The sequence below is a fragment of the Sparus aurata genome, chromosome 6 (assembly GCF_900880675.1).
Source record: "Sparus aurata chromosome 6, fSpaAur1.1, whole genome shotgun sequence".
NCBI lineage: Eukaryota > Metazoa > Chordata > Actinopteri > Spariformes > Sparidae > Sparus > Sparus aurata.
In genome coordinates this window covers 23,676,109-23,699,289 of record NC_044192.1, presented here as the reverse complement: position 1 = coordinate 23,699,289, position 23,181 = coordinate 23,676,109, and the positions used below count along the sequence as shown (strand labels likewise).

The following is a 23,181-nucleotide window of genomic DNA, read 5'->3' as shown; positions in this document are numbered from 1 at the left end:
AGAAGTTTGATAGCCATTCTTTCTCTGCTATATACAGGCTGGGAACGTACGTACAGCCAGCAGCTGGTTAGCTTAGCTTAGCTTAAAGACTGGAAACAAGAGGGCACAACCATCCAGGCTCTGTCTGAAGGTAACACAGAATTACAGCCTACAGGCTTCTCCGAAGCTCACCGATGAACATGTTATCATGTTTGTTTAACATGCAATTATTTATTGGACTTTTATTCAAAAGGGTCAACTCTGTTTAGCTAGCACAGTGCCAATAAAAAGTGTTAAACTAATATGCTACACACAGAGTTTATAGCTATTGCTAACTTTTAACTCTGCTATAAATGTACTGTGTAATTAAAATATAGAGCTTTCAGCATCATACAACCACAACGCAATAAAATACACATACTCACATTCCACAATGCATCAACACAGCACTTAACCTTTGCTGTAAAATATTTTATATTTAGGATTAGTTTGATTACTGTTAGTAATGTGTTCCAGAGATGAACAAAAACAACTACAGTCCTGGTTTTATGGAGGATATGTGACTCTTTCTTGAACATAAAGAGCCAGGCTAGCATGTCCCCTAAGCTAGCATCCCCTGGTTCCAGCTTCATATTGGGATGGACGGATATGAATGTCACTTTTCTCACTCAACGCTCAGCAAGAAAGTGACAGACAGCAGAAATATATATTGCCCAAATATGCCCCAAAATGTTGAGCCATTCTTTCAAGATATCATGATGTAGCAGATGGCCTCTCAGCAGCAACATGGAACCGCTCAACTTTCCATCATGACTTCATACGCACCCAGTAGGCCGCCGGCTGGTCGTCACTGGAACAAGCTCACACAGACTTTTATGGTTAATGCTCGTCCCTCAAAGGAACTCTGTGTGAGCAAGCTCCTCTGGTTAGTGTGGGCCCAGACATAGCATGAGTCTGATCAGACCATCAAACACACTCACAGCACTTTAAAGACATGGTGTCACCTGGAAAATATGGCAGCGCACGCAAACACGCACACGCACACACACACACACACACACAAACACACACACACACACACACACAAACAAGCACTAGAGAGTATCTCAGCAGATTGATATGTTGAACAAAATGATCCATTCAATCAAAATGAGCATATGCGACAGTGATTCCTGTCTTAGTGTACAAGACTTTTGTTTGACCATTGCTATTTTTTATGAAGTATTGGGTAGCTTTAGCTCTTCAGGCCTATAAGAAGTATTTAAAAAGAAACACTGTTGATGCATTAAGTAATAAACCAATAGTAAGTGGTCACAAGCAGGGATATCGTAGTTTTAATTGTACATAAGCCAAAAAAAGGGTTTTAGTCGCCCTTAAACATTACAAATGTATTTTCTATTGCCAGTACAGTGAAGAAAACCATCTACAATGACTCAAATCATACAGGAGGTTCCTAAAGTGAATCAGATATATCATACAGTTTGAATTATGATAAACACTTTTCATTTATGCTGGAAACAGGTGATATTATATGTCCCTCTTTTTCATTCACTGAAGAGCTAAACATTAACACACATTTTCCTGTAATTGCACATCTGATAATTCTTACTTTGCATTCTGCAATTATGTAGAAACGGTCTCAGGGTTACGTGATCTTTATCTTGTAATGATGGGTAAACGTTATCGCTATTATGAGACTGTAGCCGCATTATCATTAAAACACATTGTCATTATGAGACAAAGCACCACATGGTTATAACAGCCCCCATTTAAGTAAACAGGACCGCAATGACTCCTCTTTCTCTCACTGGTACTTCCTTGCTGGTCAGCTGCATTTAGAAGAAATGAAGATGGTACTGTTATTAATGTGTCAGCGCTATGCAGACGTTTATGATTCGCTGGGTTTTGGTGGATGAACACACTCTCTGATCCACGTGAGGCTGCTCCTGTAAGTACATGAGACAGTAAGACGATTGTAGTTTGATGCTGAGTAAATGAGGAGATATGGAAGACGTAATTATGAGATATGGAAATCAAAATAATATTCATTCTGTTGCGTTTAAAAAAAAAAAAATCTTTTAAGGTTTAAACTCAAATCCCACGCACGTCAGCACTGAATTAGATAAAAAGTGAATGGGATTCTGTTTGCATGACTCTTTATTAAAATATTTTTTTGTCACTAAGAGCCTCGTGTTTCTGTGCACTAGGAGAGCTCCACCCGTCTGGTTTGGAAGCTTCCTCAAGCAGAATAAACTGTGGGATGACATCATGACAAAACACAGGCTTGAAAATCAGGGTGCAGAAATATTATATACAAGAGGGAGTCAAATCCTTTAGTGCACCGTTAAAGGCCAAATGTCAAGGTAACAAGAAGCAGTCAACGGTGAAATCTCTATTTACTCTGCTGTTGCTATGGCAGCATGCACTTTATTTAACTCTGACCATTTTTGACTGTAATGGCTTCTTCTTACTGCACATACCAATACTAGAAACCCACTAATTCATATTGTACATAATCTAGTTACTGTGTACAGGTGTGTTAGATGTACATACAATCAACAATGAATCCCTTCTTTACCATGATACCCCTTTGGTTTATTGTCCATTCTGTCCAGTCATTCATCTTCACATATATCTATATGCGCTTTGCTAATGCTTGACTCATCTGGTTAGAAGTTAATCTGCATTTCTTTTGTTCACTGTATGGCAATATAATTCACTATAAAATTTTCTTTTCTCTAAGTTTCCCCAAAGATGCTTCAGGACAAAGCACATGGCTGATATTTTCTTACTTAATTAAGGCTGGTAACATGTCAAATGTTGTGTTGGTTATAAATATCTACTGGTTTCTGGCTTTGCAGGCATTATGTGGGACCATCGTGGTAAAGTGGGAGCTTAGCCAGAGGGCGAAGCTTTCGATTTACCAGTCGATCTACGTTCCAACCCTCATCTGTGGTCATGTGCATTGGGACTGACTGAAAAAAAATTAATCGTGCACACTAGCAGCTGAAATTAGTTCCCCTCCAAACGTTGGCTAGACTCAGCCTTGATAGAGCTCGGACCTCTGGAAAGCGTTGCTGGGGTGAGTGACGTGTGGGATGCCCTACTGAGCCAGCTGCCACCGTGACTCAAACCTGGATAAGTGAAAGACAATGGATGGATGATAACAAGGATGCACTGTGTATTAGACTGCTTGTATTTCTGGTATTGTAAAACTGAGCATTGCAGTAGCTTTGAAAAAAAAGCAAGACGAGTACACAATATTATGTTCATGTGCATTTTATTTTCTTTTGCATCTGCAAGCCAAAAACCATGTTCAGGATCATGGACCTAAGTTTACAAATTCAGGTTTTAATGTAGCACTGATTTGCAGAAAAGGCTTTAAATAGTTTCGTGTTCCACCAGGCTCCATGTGCGGACTGGTGTGGCTGTTTCACTCAGTCCAGTTAACTGAGTCAGATTCTCTTATGGGAAAGCTACTGAATTTTGCCATTCATACGTGTTCTATTCCCTCCTAAGACAGCTCCGACTAACCAGAGCTTATTATTCTTTACAGTCATAAATGAGATGGTTTGTCACAGTTCCTATTCAGTAATAACACACAGATGTACAACCCTGCTGAGGCAGAACGCGAAGATGGAATGAGAGCAAGAGAGACTCATGGGAATGCACTGGTGGAATGAGAAATGTTTTGATCAGGACTTCGGCATTGCCATAAAATAACACTGGTTATTTGGTAAGTACACTGGTAAGTTCAAGCTTTGGCATCCCCTCTGTTGCTGGCAGTGCATCTGCATATTGAACACATGATGAATTAGAGTCTCTGGTTTCTAGCTTTAAGGCTTTTACTTGCACAAATGATGAGTTAGCTAACAAAACAAAGATCTTAAGTTAAGTCACGTCTTGTACTTTGTATCAGGAGATGAGGTTTTCCAGTCGCATACAGCAATCCTGTTTTTTGATCATGCTCAGGAGGCGGGGGTCAGACGAAAATCCTTTCAAGCACTCGCAGACAGTAGACCCAGTCGGGGGGCAGTTGCTGGTAGGTCATCTTGTTTCCATCCAGTCGTAATACCTTCATCCTGGAGTAGGACAGCGGTCCCACCTCTCTGCAGAAACTAGTCAAGTTGAACCCTGTAATGAACAGACAGAAAACACGGGCTCATTATTCACCAGAGCGACAGCCTTCTTTTTATTGCTGTCTTGTCAAAACATTGTCGATACTAAAGCAGTCCACGGAGCTTTGATTTCACATCATGTACCATGTGTTCGTCATATGTAAATCATTAAGATGAAGTGCTGGTTTGATCACGAGATTAGTCTGTGCAGTCTGCAAAGGCTCTTCTTCTAAAACAGTCTGCATTTCCCATTAGTAGCCTTGCAGGTGCTGTGGTGAAAACGGAGGACGAGGAAACCACAACACCCTCTCTTTTGCTTTCTCACTTCATTTCAGTAGTAGAGCCTCCCTCGGCACAGACTGTGGGCTTTGGCATATGAGCACCGCGGTAGCTGTCATGCTGCTAGCTAGACGATGAGGTGTGTGTTTTTGTACAAGTGTTTTGCAGTCTGCTGTCTGTCTGTCTCTTCTTGTTGGTGCTTAAACAGATCAGGAAATGAGAGCAAACTTTTGCGTTGCCAGAGCCTGAGAACGAAAACTGAACACTGCTGCCAGACGATCACGTGAGTCAAAATGTGGCTCCTGGCTGTATCATGAATCTCATCTGCACAAAGAAGACCAAAGTGATGGAGAGCAGAGCGAGAGAGAGCAAAAAGCTGATGATGGGAACAGCATGTGCTTCTGGCTCATCTGGTGCTCCTACCTCTGAATCCATCACAGATGTTTCATACCACTCTCCTCTCTCCTTTACTAGCCTGCTTTCTCTTCATCCAACCACCCAAAATTCCTTTATTCTCTTCTCTCCTCCACCCTTTTCTCTTTCCATGTCCCTCCCCTCCCTTTATTCTCCCTCCTCTTCCATCTCTGCCCAGCCCCTCCCATGTCTGTATGCAGTGAAGAGGGCCGATTGTGTGTTCGAGGAACTCGTGCTTTCTTTAAAGTTCCTCTCACATTTTCCACATTTCATCTTCTCGCTCACAGTCAAGTTTGGGTGTCAGACCTCCCCAGGTGGTCAGCCACATAACTCACATATATTGTATTCTGCTGTCACAAGAAGTGAGTGCATTGTTGAATTGTAAAGTTTATTAATGTGTCCACGTGTGGTGTATGAGCATTTTAAAGACATGACTGTATTTGTGCTTGTCTGTATGTGCCTGTTTTCTTTCTGCACATATGCGACTCACCTTGTATTTGGTTGGCCTCCAGGTAGAGGTACTGCAGGGTGGTGGGGACTGTGGGAGTGGTACTAAGTTTGTTATAAGAAAGGTCCAGTTCCACCAAACTGGAGAAGTTGAAGACCTGCGGGTGGATGCCCTGGATCTTCAGACCACAGCGACTGAGGCGTAGATACTTAAGGTTGAGAAATCCCACAAAACTGTCCTCATCCAGCCCTGAGAGAGTGTTGTTGGACAGATAGAGCTGCACGACTGATGGAGGTAAATGCCTGGGGACGGACGAGAACAAATTCCCACTGAGATCCAGCAGATTCAGACTGGACAGACCTGCAACACAAAAAACAATATTTGTGTGACAGATCAATTAATCAACCATGAACCATTCCAGCGTATTTAAGCCTTTGTTTTCCCTCCCTCTTCATTAGTTCATCTGTTTTCAGTCTGCGTCTCCTGCGATTGGATCTTTGTACTTCAGCTTATCATTGAAGTTAGCTTTTCGTTTTTTTACCTACTCGCTTCCCTTTGTCGCCATTCATTGTTGAATTAAACAACCCTCTGACTCCAACTGCCCTAATAGCCACCTGTGTAAACTAGTCAACAACAAAAGACAATCATCTAATGTTTGTCTATGGTGTTTATTATATGTGAACAAAGCACAAAGTTGTGCTGTAACGTAATCTAATCAGGAAATTACAAATTACGCTACCCTTGAGGTCTCCCTCTGTGATGGTCCGCAGCTTGTTTCCCTGCAACAGCAGCAGCGTCAGGTTGTGCAGGTTCTGGAAAGCGCCAGGGCTGATGCTGCTGATCTGGTTGTGGGCCAGACGCAGCTGTTTGAGTCCAGCTGGTAGAGCACTGGGCACTGATGTCAGGTGGTTGTTGTTGGCAAACAGGTAGCACAGCTGGCTCTGGTTCTGCAGGGCGGCCTGTTCCAGCTTGTCGCTCTGCAGTTGGTTGTGGTCCAGGATGAGCCAGCGTAGATCAGTAATGTTGGCCAGGAAAGAGGACGACAGGGATGAGATGTTGTTGCCCTGAGAACAAAAGAAAAAAATGTCTGAAAGAATTTCACGTTCCACACTTTAGAACTAAAATGAACAGGGAATGGAAAACCACTGTGGGCCAGTGGCAGACCATTGTAAAGACAACACACGCTCAGTTCCCATGCCAGTGTTTTTTCTACCTGTAGAAACAGGTATTGAGTTCTTTCCGGTAGGTGGTCAGGGGTGTCTGCCAGGCCTCTGTGGTCGCAGTAGAGCGCCGTGGGCCACTGGATGGGGCAGTCACACTGTAGAGGGCAGGCCTGGGGGTTGTTGGCTCTGAACCAGCGTGGGTCCATCCGTCCCTGCAGGCTCAACACACTGGGCTCGCCAAACTGGCGGTCAATCCACAGAGGAACACCTCCATAATCCATGTCAGCAACAAATGTGGTCGAGGCCGAGTCAAAAACACACAGCAGCACCAACACAACACAGCACAGAGGAGCCATGGACACAGCTGGGGAGATAAATGATAAAACAATAGTGAAACAATATGACAAAGTCGGGAAATAAATCATCAACCAATGTCCTAGTGATGAGCTCTATCACCAGTAAAAGTTGTTTAATGTCTTCTGTGGACCAGCTTTGTCAAGTTTGAGAAAAGGAGATAAGCAACGTGTTTGAAAATACCATATGCATACTGCAGAAATGAAGGCTTTGCCATGAAGTATGACTTTGTTTTACTGTGCAATCATCAGTCTGAAATATAAAATACTACTTCATTCCGTATAAATTCCTTTAAAGTGCTTTATAAATAAAGGTTTTGCCAACAAATATGATGGTATTTAACTGTTTTCCATTATCAACACAATGGTAAGTACACACAGTTGTTTAGACTGATATCTATGTACAGTGTTTTACTGGAAACGCAACTGTATTCAACCTATATTTGGAGGTTTTTCCACACAATCCGCTGAATGTCAACATGTCAGCAATAACTCCCTAGCATGTAGCATCTCGCTGAGCAGCTAGTCTGGCTGAGGACTCTTAATCTTGTCTAATCTGCCTCTCAAAAGTTCCCAATTTTACATTAATGGCAGTGCTGTTTTTCTAAGTGGTACACCTGTAAGAACTGATGCAACCCTTGTAAATATTGAATGTGAAATTGAGAAACTGTTATCTGCCTCAAGCTTTGAACATCAGATAAAGAACGGTTTCAGTGTGAGGTCAAAAAGGTCACCCTCTTTATGGCAGCGTGTCTCTTTAACACATATGGAGAGATCAGAGTTAACGAATGCATGCTTCTGTTTGAGTTGCAGCACGAGTTGAGATGGTGAGATGATGTTTTCAAACACGCTTCTTTGCATTCAAACTTCTGGGTAAGAGAGGGAAGAATACCTTTTTTTGCTTGCATGCACAGCTGTAGATGGTTACGGTAATTCCCACAAAGCTGCACAACAAACACACACACAGAGACTCTCAGTTGCTGTATGACACATCAGTGCGTAAGAAAGATTTGCATCATCAGGAAGTTTGACTTAATCACCATCTTTGCAATGTGGCATTTTGCTCTCGAATTGAAAGTACAGCACATGCTCAAAAGGTTGCCAAGACATCAGCAACATTATGCAATCCTCTGCATCAACACCAACTGTAATTAAACAGACGCGCAGTGCAGATTTCCAGTTTTACCTGCCTTGCAGAGAAAGGAGAGGGAAGCAGACGAGAAAACCAACAACAGACTGACACTTACCTGTTTGGTCAGGAGCCACAGAGCGCAGACAGTTTTGTCCTAAATTCCCAATGAAACCCTCGGGAGCTGTTTGGAAATGTGTGTGCGTTAATACGTCTGCGTGTATGTGTGTGTGTGTGTGTGTGTGTGTGTTTTCAAGCTACCAGCGCTGTTTACCCACGTTCTACTGCATTCCTCCTCTTCATATGCTGCCCACATCCCCGACCCCAGACCTCCTCCATAATCTTCCCTGACTCACTCACTTCTTCCTTCTCCTTTCTCTCGGCTCAGCCCTTGGTAACGGTTGAGCCCAAAACAGTTGGTGGAAACATGTTTGCTTGTACCATAAAAAGACACAGAATGACTGAGTATGTGAAGAAGAGTGAAGGCAGAGTGAAGGCAGTGAAAAAGAAAGACATCAAATGAGGGTAACTTATCTGATTGGAGTCTGATGGTGCAGAACTAAGAGAACTTAAGTGAATATGAGAACATTTTGGGCAGCATTCAAGAATGAGCGTGTGTGTGTGTGTGTGTGTGTGTGTGTGTGCGTGTGTGTGCTTGATTAGATCTACAGTCTGTGTTCTGCCTGGAGGTATTGAAGCCACAAAGTACCTGGGGAGCCAAAGAGACCATTCTGTGTGTGTGAGTGTGTGTGTTTTGTGTGTGTGTGTGTGTGTGTTCAACTGAGCATGTGTGTGTGTCTCGAAGAAAGTAACTCGTTGCAGGCATGTGAGAAGAGCAGAGGAGAGAAAAACGTTTCCAGATTCCCCCCCAAGAATATGGGGGGAGTGCTGTGAGAAAAGGGGCAAGGTGGAGAACAAGCGGGAAGACTGCAGACAGTATATTTAATCAGAGCACTGAAAGAGCGCCCTCTAGATAAATCACATGTCATGACACCCACAATTCAGTGAGAGTTCAGCCAAATTTATGACATAATAAGGGCCTGTATTTGGGGGGACAAGGTGATGGAGCACTTTCTTTTAACCGTAAACCATGAACAAAACATGTTTTGTACTGTAAATGCCACATGCACTCTGTGTGTGGGTGGTATAGGCTACTGCAGCTGTACGATGTTATTTTTACATACAGTTTATGAATAAGTCTGTAATCAAAAAATGTCACCGGTACAAAATAATGTGTGTGCACTTCATGTATATGTGCCAATGCCACCGACAGTAAGTCCTTTCCAGAGCAGTTTTGTGACGGTTCATGCTGTGTCATGAAAGAAACCACTTTCTACAACTGATGACAATGACGAAGACCCCAATAACTGTAATGCTAATATCAGCATGCTAACACGTTCACAAAGCAATGCTAACTAGTCACCAAATAAAGTGAGCAGGTACGATGTATGCTATGTTTAACATCTTTGTTTAGCATCTTAGCATGCTAACATCTGTTTATTAGAGCCAGCAGTATGATAAGTGTGGTATTGTTATGATAGTTTTGCCCTCTGTATGATCAGTGATGCCAAAAGTACCATGATGTGTGATAATCTGACCATTTTGTAAGTTTATGATCATGAACATGATCATAAACATTATATCCGATTATGGATCCCACATCTTTGTTCACACTCTTTCCTCACATGACCTCTTTCAAGCCAATCATGCATGGTAAAGGCTACGATGATTAACGTTATGTGAGAGCACGGTTGGCATTTACTTTTTCCCACTGCTTCAAGCTCAATTCAAGCAACTCGGAGGCCGAGCTTGAACTTCTTACTTTGTTATATTTTGTTCAAGTCAAGTTGTTTTTGATGCACCAGAAAGCTCATTACTTAACTAGTGATGGCCTTTATAGTTTGCATGCATATTATGAACAGTCTTCCAATCACACTGTCTTATAATGTAATTTTCTAAAAGTATGCTGTCACAAAAAGTGTCAGTCTGATGAACTAATGGCCACAAGTGTTTCAATGTTTTTTTCTTGTTTGCATGTCAAATAAACAGTTTACCAAATGTTCTGTAACATTCGAGAATATGGTGCTAAATTGAAGGTTTAAGGGATCACAGAAGTGATGACTATTTACATTTTGGATTGTGAATGTCTGTACTAAATGTCATGGCAACACATCCAGGAGTTGATATATTTCCCTCAAAGCCACATGTTAACCTCATTGTGGTGCCGTGAGCCTTGTCGCTGGTCTAGCTAACTTCCTGTCTGTTTTGCAGTCAGCGATCCCCTCCCTTCCCTCTATCTCACCACATTTGAACAAGACTCCCTTCTTTTTTTTCCAGGCAGCTCTCTTCGCCTCTTTCTTTTCTTAAAGCGTTTTTCTTCATTTGGCCTGTATGGTGGTGTAAGCCGTCTTCGGTGGCTCTGGAATTGTTAGCTTGCACTGTTTCGTCAATGATAGTGTAGGTGCCAGAGCATGAGGATCCTGCTCTCTACATGCTCACGACCCCACAGAACTGACTTTTTCTTGAGTGCTCTGTCCTGATTGGACACAGTGGGCAGGGATACTGGAAAATGTGTATTCTCTTTTGGCACATGAGCTGGCAGAGGGGAGACATCGGTTACTGACAAAACACTCTGGAACAGTGATCATTCATGGAATAAAGAGTTATTTAAAACTTATTTTAATAGGAAAATAAGCACTCACGGCAGCTTTGAGATACATTGTCTAAGCACCTTTGCTGTATGTATTACATTTCATGCCAACAATCTGATAGCTGTAGAGACATTTCACTAAAAACCTGAAACCCTATGCCTCACCATAGTCATCAATATCAATCTTCTATAGATCATGTCTGTGCAATTTAAATGGTAACCCATCCATGAGTGGTGATCTATGCAATCTGAATGTTGTGTTACTTTTCCCCACCCGTGTTTTTTCCTGTGAGTAAGATTTCTTCTCAAACAGTGTCATGTTTGTGTAATTGATTTGACGCAGGTTAAGTGAGGGTTTCTGGAAACATGTACAAGCTCCGGTACACAGTGTGTCAACAGCAGCCGGTTGGCAGCTCCTCTCCATCCTCCACACTCCGTCTGCGTCTGGTTGAGTCATAAACAGGGGGAGGAAATGGAAAAGACCTCGCTCCATCCTCTGCTGGCTCGGATCCCTGTGCTTCAGAATAACACCTTTCACTGAAACATTACAGCATCACACTCGAATACAGTGTTCACCTCGTATGATTCATGAGTGTTTCCTCTGTCATTTTAAAAACTTGTTTTTCATTTACTGTCACATTAATATGTTTTCAGTGGTGCCATGAAGTGAGAAGGGTTATTAATAATGGAGTAAGACATTTCTTGTCTCCAACCTCCCAAATATGCACAGGAGAACTGGGTATAGAAATTGGACAGATGGGTGCATACATATATTCACTTATACTACATAGATCTATTTTAGGGAATTGAAATTTCAAATATGGCACAGGAAAGAAACACCTAAAGAGGAATAAACAAGACAAATAGCTATGAATGACAGCTGTTATGGGGGGGATCTATTTCATTACTGATGAGTGTCCCAAGTTGATCATGTGGTCTTAGCCAACATCTGTGCAATTACGTTGGGAAATTAAATGACAGGGATTATGAAATCATAAATTAAACAAAAAAGACATTCATGGTATCACGTCACTCAGTATTGTCCCCCATTATTACCTCTAAGGAGATTATGTCTTCACTCATGTCTGCTTGTTGGTCAGTTGTTTTGTCAGCAGGATTGCCCTAAAACTACTGATTGGACTTCCATGAAACCTCGATGAAGAACGGGTCTCGGACGTCAGTCCTGGTGTAACTTCTGAGAAAAAAGGAATGTACTACAGTAACAAAATTAATCAGTCTGCTTGGATAATCATTATTTGGATATGATTTCTTGGTAGTGAGTCACTACTCTTCACAATAATGACATTTCCCAAAGCAGAAGTTGGCCCCGGGTGGTTTCCTGTTTGAGTGTTGGCACATCCTCAAACAACTTGTCAGATATTGAAAAGGCGTGTCTGATGTTGATCCCAGAAAAAGCCACTAGATCTCTTCAGACACTCGCATACGGATGTAAACAAGGCTGAGATCCTGAAACACTTAAATGTCGGCTTTTCAAATGTTTTATGATAAAGGACATGCATTTTACACATGTGACAATGAGGATACACACAGTGTGTTACATTTGAGATTCCAAAGTTCAGTCTTTGAAACAACAATTAAAAAGACAATGTCGTGTTAAATGTTAAGGTCCATTTAATGATTAATTATTAATTATTTCTGAGTTCTTAAAACTACTTTTTTGAGCAGTTAGTGACAGCAGAAAGCTGTAAACACAACACTGATATACTCATCTCATGGGAGTATTCTGTTCTCTGTTGACATAACAGAGCTACATCATAGCTGATTTGGTGTTCTGCTTGTGGCTATCTGGTACATTTGAATATAAAACTCGCTCTCCTTTTTGCCCGTTTTTTTTATTACAATCAACTGCTGATGGAAATATCTAACTCTTTAGCTGCTAAATGTTCCACAATCGTCACCAGCTATTCATTCACCTCACTGTGCACTAGTTTCTGCCGAGAAAATAGTGCACAGTGGGTTTTTACAGTTTTTGAGCTAAACATTTATTTTTTTTTAAAAAGACAAGACAACACTGATGGGAGTTGTGACAGTGAAACTCTATGGAGCTGAGAAGAACTGGTAATAAAAAGATATCACATATTATATACACTCTTTAAGGACTTCATGTTGGCATTAATATTTGCTTTGTTTATGTTTTATTTTCCTCAAACAGACTACATAGACTAGGTGACTTGACTAGACTAAGTGACATTGTTTTATTAAATGATACTTTATACTTATTACCCATTATGACAGAAATACAGATGCTTACAGGGGTTAACATGCCACTTTTTTTTTTTTTTACAGCTGCAGCTGAACCTGAAATAATTTATGTCTTTTGCCTTCCCACTCCCCTTATTCATCTTATCATAATTCCATTCACCATCTGCTGCCTCAGTTTATGTCCTGTCACTGACAGTAGAGGGCAGCATTTTCTCTGTAATCATCAGCACACACAAGTCAGGTACAAACTGAAGTAAACTAAGGTAAAGGTCAGCTTCCGAATGTTGATTGCAGAACTACAAGGAACCACATTAATACCAATAAAATATATATATTGTTTGAGTGATTGGATGTATTGATGTAAAGAAAAGACAACATTTTACAGACTGAAGAAGAAGTAATATAATGTTCTGACAATCAAGTTTCACAGATGGTCGCTGGGATGTGTTCAACTGGGGACGCGTCCATCTTGGGCCACTTAGTCCCTGGGACAACCTTCACTGTTTTCTCAAGATCCCATCTTTTTTTAGAAACAGATTTAACACTTTTCAAATGATAAATTCTGCCAGGATGTCATCAGAATTGAAATGAAACCCATAATTATAACTGTTGCCAACATATATTCATAAAAATCTGCTTCTTTTATCCCTATGAGAAAAAGATGAGAAGCTTGGCTCGGTGTAATCATGAACATCTGTGCATGATTTATGTCTGTGTGTGTGTGTGTGTGTGTTTGTGTGCATGGACATCTGCTTTCTCTAGCATGGTTTATGCCGCCCCCCTGTGCCCTGGGGTGCCATGGTTCAAATTACCTTAAGGATAACGTTATCCAGGGAATACTACGGTGGCCCTGAGTGTCAAAACACAACAACATATACAGAAAACACAACAACATTTCAGAAAGCACAACAGCATGTTGTTCAAATTTCTGTAATTTTGTTGTGTTTACTGTAATATTACATTTTATGTAATGTTGTTTTGTTTTGATCTTCAGGGTCATTGTAGAATACAAGGACCAAATCTCATCTATAGAATTCATTTGTATTTTCATGAGTTGCGTCATCTTAATGAGTTACTTTTGTGTGTAATTCATTATTGATGTAATGTTATGACAATCAGCTGCTGGTATTGAGTTCTAACTCAGTATAAGGGTACGTGAGTCATCTTATAAAACACATTGTGGAGACAATAGTTTAGTTCCCATGAGGATAAACATTAAATTGTCTACTTCAGACTGGGTATGAGTTTGTGTTTAGGCATGTAATTATTATGGTGAAGTTTAGAGTCTGTGTCAGCCAAGAATGACTTACAAGTGAGTTTAGTAAATTATGACTTTGTTTATGGTTGATATATTACATTTTGTTTTTGTCTCTCGTTCTTCCGCACATTTTCTCCCTTCTGTGGCAAAAAACAAAGGACACTTCCAACGTCTTACTGAGAGAAAGAGAAATATTGCTATAATTTTATCAGTCCAAATTCATTAAGGCCATAGGAATCTGTATGGCAGCCAGATGAAAAGAACATCTGACTGCCATACCTACATGATAAAACCATTTAGTTTGTTTGGAGCATAACAATGGCCTCCAAACAACGTGGATTTCCTCTCACTGACCTGATTTTATTCTGGCATTGAACACTCATAGTGAAGAATGACTGAAGAACGTCAGGATGAGTAGATGTTTGGTATATTTTTAAAACCTTCCACACATGCTTTTTTTCTGCAGGTGAGTGCCCTGCGAAGTACCATTCGGAATGAAAATTACCGTGACATTCCTGTGAGGAGTTCATGGCCTGAATGTAAAATGTTTGGTCCTCTGATCTTCTGATCCCTGCTCAGCGCTACTCTTGACCCAGACAGGAGAGGGGGGGATGGACAGGGGTGGGGCTTAGTGCGTTGGGGGCTGTGCAGAGTCAACCTGGGCCTCATACTTTGAAGTTCTGGTCAGCAGAGAGTCAATTTCTCCTTTGTTTGTCTGTCTTACTCTTTCGCATTTCCTCATATTGTTTTGTATGTGTCGTTACTTACGTTTTTGTGGTCAACATGTGTTAGACTTTAACTTACCTTTAACAACCTCATACAACATGGAATGATTTGATGTGCAAGAGCTGATAACCTCTGAGGCTCATAAGGTTGTCGGTCGTCAAGAATGAGTAAAGAGGTTGGAGGTCATCCTGGTTCAGCTTAGAAGTGCTTCACCAAACAGTTTTGACCTAAGACTGCATAGAGAGCAGCAGGGATGATGTTTCCATTGGCTCTAGGATTAATGCAGAAAATAATCTCTTACACATTTTTGTTTTGTTTTAAAATAATCTCCACAAAGGAAAACCACTTTTTTTTTTTTTTTTTTATCATTTTTGAAGTGTTAATGCAATTGCCAAAAAGTAAAACACATTCTCAAGATGTTTATTTTGTGAAAAATAAAACATTAAAATCTCTTAAGTTTGCATTTTCAGGCATCTAACAACCAAAAACATTTCCAGGTTTTTATGACTCATTCTTCACACTCTTTTTTAGCGAACAACAAATATGTGTTGAGAAGTCCATTCCCCATATAAAGTCACATTTAAATTAATGAATGTGACTCGTGCAGTGTTTTTACAAGGCTGGGCAGAGCACTAACTGGTCTGTTCTGCACCATCTGCAGCTCACAGACGCCTGCGGTCACAAAAAAAGACAAAAGAAAGTGTTTCCTGATGCTGCAGAATAGATAGCAGAATGAATAAGCTGCTTTATGTATCTGTTTGTCCGTCCTAGTTTGGACTCGTGCCAGTGTCCGACCCTCCTCATCCAAGCTTCAACAATCTCAGTCACAGCCAGTAAATTCTTCACTAAGAGTCTCTAGCTGAGCATTGAAGTGAATTTGCCAGCTGATTGTTGCTTTCTTTCTTCCCTTTTTCTGATGTATGAAAGTCTTTTATTGTCAGATGTCGTACACAATGGATACACTAAGTAACAGCCAACTTAAAGAACATTTACTAGGCACTAAGCCAGTTTTCTATCTGTATGTGTTTATGTGCTATGTATATATTTTCAGTGCGGCAAGTGTTGACACTAGTGCTCTTTGATGACTCAGAAACTTACACAGTGAGGAACACTTCAGGAAGTCACTGCACCCAGCCAAGAAATAGCCCGCACCAAGTGTAAAACCACACTGTGTCTTACTGTAACTTTGTTTTTTTTGTACATATTAAACAAATGAAATATAACACGGAACTTGGTGAAGAAACAGCAGGGGAGGGAGGGAGATTGAGTCACAGTTATAATGTTTTGAGGAAAAGAGATGCTACACCTTTCTACGTGCTTTGTAGATGTATTGTTTTTTTTAATGATTCATCTACATGAAAATGTTATCAATGATCTTTAAATTAACTCTTGTGTGCCACTGACAGGCTCAGATTGTTATTTTAAGTGTCAGACAAGTTATGTAAAAGTTCCCTCCAGAGACAAACTTTTTTGTTTAAGAGTAAGATCACTATTGCTATTGCCAAAATAACCAGACACCATATGCAGAAATGCAATATAATCGCCATAAATTCTCTAAAATCCAGAAAAACCAACATGTATGTTTACACATGTGGTGTGCCTCCTACACGTTTCCACAGACCATTCCTTGTTCTGCTCCACTGCGGAAGGTAAAACATTCAGAAGATGCAGTAAAAGTGAAAATACTGCATGGGCTGGTTGAAATAGGGTACTTTCTGTACTCCTGTTTTAAGAAATGTCTGTGTTCTTTTGTTTTAGATGTAATGATGGAGTGTGGCATTGGAATATTAACTACAATGACTCCCACCATTAGATCCATTATCCGGTAGATTTGAAATCCTGTTAATCCAATTATCCACAATGACAACTGTAGCCTTACCTTCTAGGTTGACTATACATATGTTTACCTCATGTCTTTAATCATTTTGACTCTCATGAAGACAAAGTAGTGATGAAACAATAGTCAATCAATTAATCCAGTCTATTTTTCCCTCAGAAATTCCACATTGACCGAACGTTCATGTCTGGACGAAACGCACCAGTGAAATGACACATCTGGAGAAAACACCATTTTTATAAGACTATGTTCAACTACATGCTTTGTTTTTGCACAGAATAAGATCTTGTGTTCAACAAAATGTATTTTTAAACATATTAGAACCAGATATATTATCCTCCTTAAAATCACTTACTCCTCGACAATCACACTACTCTTCCCTTGTCACAGTTCCCTCCGTGATAACAACAAACAGAGGAGATGAAGAGAGGAAAAGGTGGATAAGACAAATTGGAGAATCTTCAAGTGCTTGCACACATAAAGGAAGAAAAGTGAATGAATAAGATTCAGACGGAGCTTGTGTCAGAAGAAAGACACAGAGCAGGAAGGGGCCCACATTAAGACCAGACAGACAACATGTGGGTACTGCCACACATGTTTTCATTTAACCCTTTACAAGATGTAAAGTTGTTGCAGAGGAATGGACACCCCTGCTTTAAAGCTTTGTCTTGGGAATATATCATAATTATTGTCCTTCATCAGTCTCTCTTAATGATATCTAAAAGCATAGAAGTATTGTCTTTGTATAGTCTTGTCCATTATATTGTAAGGAGCATGCTACAGTTGAATACAAAATATTAATCAGATATTTAATCCAATGCTGAAATCCCCTTTAACGACTCTTAACAGTACATACAGCAATGCAACGACCAAGTCATGTCTTTACCTGTGTCTGACAGTGTTTTGTATTGTTCAAAAATGATAAAAAATTTAGCATCTGTGATCCAGTGAGCTCCAAAGCAAAGGTCTAAATATGTAAGAAGCAGAGGGGTTTCAGCTGAAAAGGACTGAGTGTGCTGGACACAGATGGGAACAATCCCTCACAGTCGCTGCAACTCACATCACTAATATGAGTGGAAAAAGAGGCTCCAGAGTGGGGTGTGGGGTGTGCTGGGCCATGCCTGAGCGAACAAAATGGGGTGCAGGCGGTTGGGTAAGGGGGAGGAAAGAACCAACAGTGAAGGAACAGAGGGAGGGATGGAGAGGGGGGGATGGCACAACGTTAAAAAGAGCAGGGAGGGGAGGAAAGTTTTTTTTTTTTTTACAAAGTCTTTTTCAGAGTCCCCTCCAACTCTGAGCACACTATTAGAAAGAGAGGGGACAAGGAGGGCCAGTCTCTCTGATCAGGTAGGTGTGCGTGTGTGTGTCTGTGTGTGTGTGTGTGTGTGTGTTTGCATGTACATGTATGTGTGTGAACATGTGTCTGTTAATCTCTGTGGTATTTCTCAATGAAACCTAACAGGGGATAAATAAACACATGATGATAGAGGCATACTTTTGCTTGAGATTTTTTTTCTTTTTCAAAGTCAGAGGGTGATTATTGGATATTTTCCCACAGTTTTGGCACAGCAGTGAGAGACATTAACAAAGCTGCCATTCATGCTTTTTTTTCTTCTTCTTCTTTTTTTATGCTTCCTCTTTGGATTCCCTGTGGATTAAGACCCCTAAGAATGTACCTCTGCAGGCGGTTACATTTCCAAAACATTCTGTACTGCACATTTGAGTATTCATGTAACTGTGTAAGAGTGAGGTCTCTAACGGTGTGAAAGAAGTTGTGTTTTTGCCAACTCATTTATTTATTTATTTTTTACTTTTTGGTGGCTTCATGAACATGTTCTTGCTTTATTTTTGCGAATCATGTACGTCTTTATCATATAAGCGCAGAACAGAGGGATACAGAGGCTCAGCACAAGAGCACATTTTCACCATCACTGTCCTTTGGAGCTGTATCTGTTTCAAAATCTATTAAAATATTAGTCAATGTAGCCCCATTAACAACATAATTTGTCAATTTGTGAATGACTTTGTGTCTATTTGGAATTTTATTGGCTCTTTTCTCTGTCTTTGTTTGATTACAGTGAAGATTCGTGTGACTGTGACCATGCGTGTGGTGATTGTCTTCCTCTTGTCTGCCCTGCTTCCACATTCTCTCTCCCATCAACCGGACCCCTTAGCCTGGGTGTACACTCGACGGAGCCAAGGACACTATTATGGCTCCCTGCAGGCAGACACTGCTGGAGGGGCATGTCCAGATGAGTGTGACTGCCCCCCAACTTTCCCAATTGCCATGTACTGTGATGGGCGGGGCCTGTCAACCATGCCAACCATTCCCTCCCGTGTGAAATACGCGTACCTCCAAAACAATGCAATCACAGCCGTGCCTGACTCAACTCTAGCCAATGCAACCAATCTGGTGTGGCTCATGATGCACCACAACCAGCTGACATCTGACGCCATTGGCAAAAAGGTAAGCCTACATCTGGTCTCAGTCACACAGAGCCACGCGTGTGAGTATGAAGGAGTCATGCTGGTCTCAATGGATGTCAGATGTTTGGCAGGTGGTAGACTGTAATTAAAAAGAAAAAAGAAATTGTTTTATTGCTGCATATGTGTCAACAAAAGGTACATTGTATGTGTTCTTAGCTTCGCGTCCAGCTAAGAATAAATAGCAGACTTTTCAATGCCTCAGTATATCTACTGCTCCACAAACATGTCACCTGTGACAAGAGAGACACTAATGTTTTTATCCGAGATGGCATCCGGTCTTTGCATTGATCAGCCAGTTAGAGTCTGCCATTTGTGTCTGTCCAAATGTGAAAAATTATCCAACGTATAGTGGATAGATGTCCCAAAATGCCAAAAAACTAAACAATCCCACAATGCAATGGTCCACCTTTGTGAACATTATAGCTGTGAGTGTCCAAAATCTAAAGTCACTGGCCACGATTGTCAGAACTATAAGTGTCCACAGTAAAGGGAGCAGTAAATGAGGGAATGAGGGAGTGATGTCAGACATGGCCACAGACTTGTAGGCAAAAGCTACATTAGCTTCTTAGCGTTTGACACACATGTTGTTGTGCACCTTGTCTTGTAGAAAGAGCAACTAAATAAATGTTCACTAGGAAAAAGTACCCAGATCATGTTAGGTTGCAGTTAGCTAATTAGCTGGTCAGTTATAGCACACTGAGCAGTTTTTAAATAAACCTCAGTCAATTTCAGTACTTTAGCCCCCTTTTTACTGCCTGTTCAAGACAGGACTGTTGTGCCATCATTCTGCCTTGCAATTCTTTATATAGAATGACAAGACGTCATTTGGGGTGTTGACATTTAGTCCACGTATTATGTGTCTGACACCACAACAGGGAGAATCAAAAAACAGCTAGTAGCTGACTCAAAGAGGAAGAACTGCCACTTGCAATGTAGCTCAAAAGCAGACACAAACACCCCCAGCCACCTGAGAGAAAAGAGCATTTATGATATTTCTCCAATTACCTTTTTTATAATTGTATTTCTTTTAATAAGAACATTTTTTTTTTTTTATTTTTTTATTTTTACAAATAATTGACAATAACACTGACACTGTTGCAAAAAACACGTTATTTCAGTCTTTTTAAATGTGTTTAGGGAGGGTAATTTGTCTTTTTCACAAGTTCTTCATTCCCCACATCATTTTTGTAGGCATTCCTGAAGTTGGAGAGTCTGGAGCGTTTATACCTACAACACAATAATTTGACCAGCATTCCTTCAAACCTCCCTCGCAGCTTGCGAGACCTGAGAATAAACCACAACAAGATTGAAAAGGTAATGTCTTGCATAGTTTGATAGTCATGCAGTGTCCTTCTCTGTGCTCATAGACTGTTTTGGCCATACATCAGAGACATTACACAATTATTTATACTGTTTCCTAGGTTATAGCTGCAGACCTGGAGGGAATGGATAACCTCACAATCCTGTATCTCAATGACAACGCTGTCACAGACATGGGCACATCACTGAAAGCCTTGAAATCCCTCACACTGTTGGACATCAGCGGCAATAAGTTGACAAAGGTAATTTTGTGTATCTGTTTGTAAATGTCCCATTAAGTCAATGGATAATTTCCAGTCCTCCCACAATATTTTTATTAACTGATCCCAGGTCCCAGAGGCGCTCCCCGAACATCTGCACCAACTCTACCTCGAGTCCAACTCCATTGATGCTCTACCAGAGAGCTTCCTGGGTGGTTTCACTCAGCTGCAGTACATAAGGATTGCCCACAACCAGCTCACAGACAAGGGTATCCCTGCTAACACCTTTAACGTGACTGGACTTGTGGAGCTGGACCTCAGCTTCAATAAACTGGAGAGAATCCCCCCAGTGAGCACCACACTACAGCATCTCTATCTGCAGGCCAACCAGATCAAAGGTAAATCGAGTCATGTGAATGATGTGATTGTCACATCATTCACATGACTCTGTATGTGCTCTCCTCTCTGGTTTGTAGTGGATGGGGCTCAGCTGGAAAAAGGTGATGTTGCATGCTTCCGTGCACCGCTCAGGATTTAACAACATCTGAATCAAAGACAGATGGCGGTGGAGTTATTTGTGATGTCTCTGGACCAATTTCAGTCAAACCTGATCAACAACACCCACACTGTCCTGATGAAGCAGGTTATCGGAGTCTTTCAGTGTCCAACTTTAAATATGATTGTTGCTCATTTAGTTGTGCACATTAAGTGTTATAGCAAAAATACTTAATGAACCAGTGTGTAAGGTTTGTTGGCATCTTAGGGTGAGGTTGCAGATTGCAACCAGTCTAGAACCCATTGTCTCGTCCTCACCTGTGATGGCAGCTAATAACATAAAAAAGCACATTACTGAATTAAGAAACTGAATTTTGAGTATTTTATTCCATTTCTGCTCATAAATCCTCCTAAAATCCTACACACAGAACCTTTAATCACAAGCCTTCTCAGGATCTCCTGCAGCAATGTTATATTTATTGAAATGCTGCTGTATGTGAAACTGTACCACCTCTCCATCTGTCCCTCTAGAGTTCACTCTGGGTAGTTTCTGCACCTTTACGGATGTGTCCAACTTCTCCAAACTGCGGACGCTGCGACTGGATGGAAACGAGATCAGTCTCGAGGACGTCCCTTCCGAGTCATCCATCTGCTTGCGGCTGGCTTCCACCATTGAGATCTAACTGTGTGTAGGATACAACACCAACATGAGCCAAAACCAAAGCACAGCTGGGGCGATGATATAATTTAATATTGACAGCAGGTGGCAGCAGTTTGTACTGCAAAGTCTACCATTTCCATCGCAGTAATTATCATATGAGGATGATGACATGGCAGTGGCTTAACGTTTCATCTTTTACTGCTCAATCTCTGTGAAAAATATAGACAAGTAAATTGTTTACCATTATGAGATTCTTTTTCACAAATACAGTGTATAAGCCTAATACAATATTGTATGAGCCACATATGACAGAGTTTTTTGCATATTGAAAATAATCCCACCCTACTTATATGTTGCTGTGAGGATTAATGATCTTTGTAATCAGCGTTTTAAGCGTCTTTATTTTGTTTATCTCTGTTGTCCTACAAAGCATGCCTTCCACTATTTTGTCAGATAAGCTGATGATACACATATTATGTATGATGTATGATGTGAAGTGTTTAACCGGCATAGAACCATGACAATATTATCTTCACTTCTCCGACCACCATGTCCGAAAGTGTTACCTTATGCTGTGATTGCTTGTTTCTATGGCAGATTGTCATTTTTCTCAGTGAAATCAACTTTCCTTAGAAACATGGATAGAAACCTTTGTACTGTGTGAACAAATATCTCTATTCTGTACTGTAGTGAATAACATACCTTTGAGTGTATGAATTACAAGTCTTGAGTTACTGTATTACATTGCATGGATAGGTTATGATACTGACAAAGCTTTTATGTTTACGAGCCTATGGCAAAAGAAATAAAAGTTGGGCCTTTTAAAACGATCGTTTTACAGTTCATCCGGTATTTGTAGTGCACTTTGACTGTCTCTGTGTGCATGTACGTGATGTAGGTTTGATTCAGTGATTTTATGGACTAACGGTGGATTAAGAAGAAACCATGGGGCACTAAAAACATAGTTTGCTTGGGACAGAGTAAGCTTATGTTAAACAGCAAATAATCAGCTATCTTTTGTATTAGACACTAGACACTCTCTCTCAGACATGATACATTTTATGAGACATAACCTTGAGAATACCTTTTCGGAGAGAGAGAGACTCAAGATCTAAATCTGCTCACTGGAGATGGTGACAGTAACTTCCTGCACATCACGTTGTTTGTGAGGGCGTCAACAAAGTAATTCAGGTCCCTTGAACTTTTGGCACGCTGCATGCAGAGAGTGAATCTTTTCTGGCCAATGTATTTTTTTTCTGTAATCTTCCAGAAAAGAAAGAAAGTAAAAACATTGTAGCTGATGGAATGTTTGGAAAAATGACAAGCTTTTCCACAATGCCACAAAAGCGAATTAATGGTATTTTGAACCTATTTGCAAACTAATGTGATGGAATGGACCTGGAAGTACATTTACTCAACTTCTGTACTTAAGTACAGCTTT

General features: G+C 40.7%; 2 protein-coding genes across 6 annotated transcripts; one reads left to right on the top strand and one right to left on the bottom strand.

Moving 5' to 3' along the window:
* Positions 1–3,242: 3,242 nt before the first annotated feature.
* LOC115582648 (lumican) lies at positions 3,243–8,441 on the bottom strand. Of its 5 annotated transcripts, none has more exons than XM_030418725.1 (6): positions 8,162–8,441; positions 7,647–7,698; positions 6,452–6,765; positions 5,978–6,302; positions 5,281–5,598; positions 3,243–4,113 (listed from the first exon to the last, which is right to left on the bottom strand). In XM_030418725.1, exons 2-6 carry the CDS (start codon positions 7,660–7,662, stop codon positions 3,962–3,964), a joined length of 1,125 nt encoding a protein of 374 aa, XP_030274585.1. In that variant the 5' UTR covers positions 7,663–7,698; positions 8,162–8,441; the 3' UTR covers positions 3,243–3,961. The 5 variants fall into 5 exon arrangements, with proteins under 5 accessions (XP_030274585.1, XP_030274582.1, XP_030274584.1 ...); XM_030418722.1 differs by lacking the exon at positions 7,647–7,698 and adding an exon at positions 8,002–8,067 and having other exon boundaries at positions 8,162–8,243; XM_030418724.1 differs by having other exon boundaries at positions 8,002–8,228.
* A 9,379-nt stretch (positions 8,442–17,820) lies between these two features.
* Positions 17,821–22,571, top strand: fmoda (fibromodulin a). Its single transcript, XM_030418513.1, has 6 exons — positions 17,821–17,924; positions 18,656–19,044; positions 20,256–20,378; positions 20,486–20,626; positions 20,715–20,982; positions 21,611–22,571. The coding sequence occupies exons 2-6, from the start codon at positions 18,679–18,681 to the stop codon at positions 21,760–21,762; spliced, it is 1,050 nt and encodes a 349-aa protein (XP_030274373.1). The 5' UTR covers positions 17,821–17,924; positions 18,656–18,678; the 3' UTR covers positions 21,763–22,571.
* Positions 22,572–23,181: the final 610 nt, after the last annotated feature.

Coding starts and splice junctions, on each gene's coding strand:
- LOC115582648 (XM_030418722.1), bottom strand. CDS start 8,222: ATGGAGGAGGTCTGGGGTCGGGGATGTGGGCAGCATATGAAGAGGAGG. Junction 6,766..8,001: donor TGTGGCTCCTGACCAAACAG/GTAAGTGTCAGT, acceptor TTATCTCCCCAG/CTGTGTCCATGGCTCCTCTG. Junction 6,303..6,451: donor CTCAATACCTGTTTCTACAG/GTAGAAAAAACA, acceptor TTTTGTTCTCAG/GGCAACAACATCTCATCCCT.
- fmoda (XM_030418513.1), top strand. CDS start 18,679: ATGCGTGTGGTGATTGTCTTCCTCTTGTCTGCCCTGCTTCCACATTCT. Junction 20,379..20,485: donor ACCACAACAAGATTGAAAAG/GTAATGTCTTGC, acceptor ACTGTTTCCTAG/GTTATAGCTGCAGACCTGGA. Junction 20,983..21,610: donor GCAGGCCAACCAGATCAAAG/GTAAATCGAGTC, acceptor CTGTCCCTCTAG/AGTTCACTCTGGGTAGTTTC.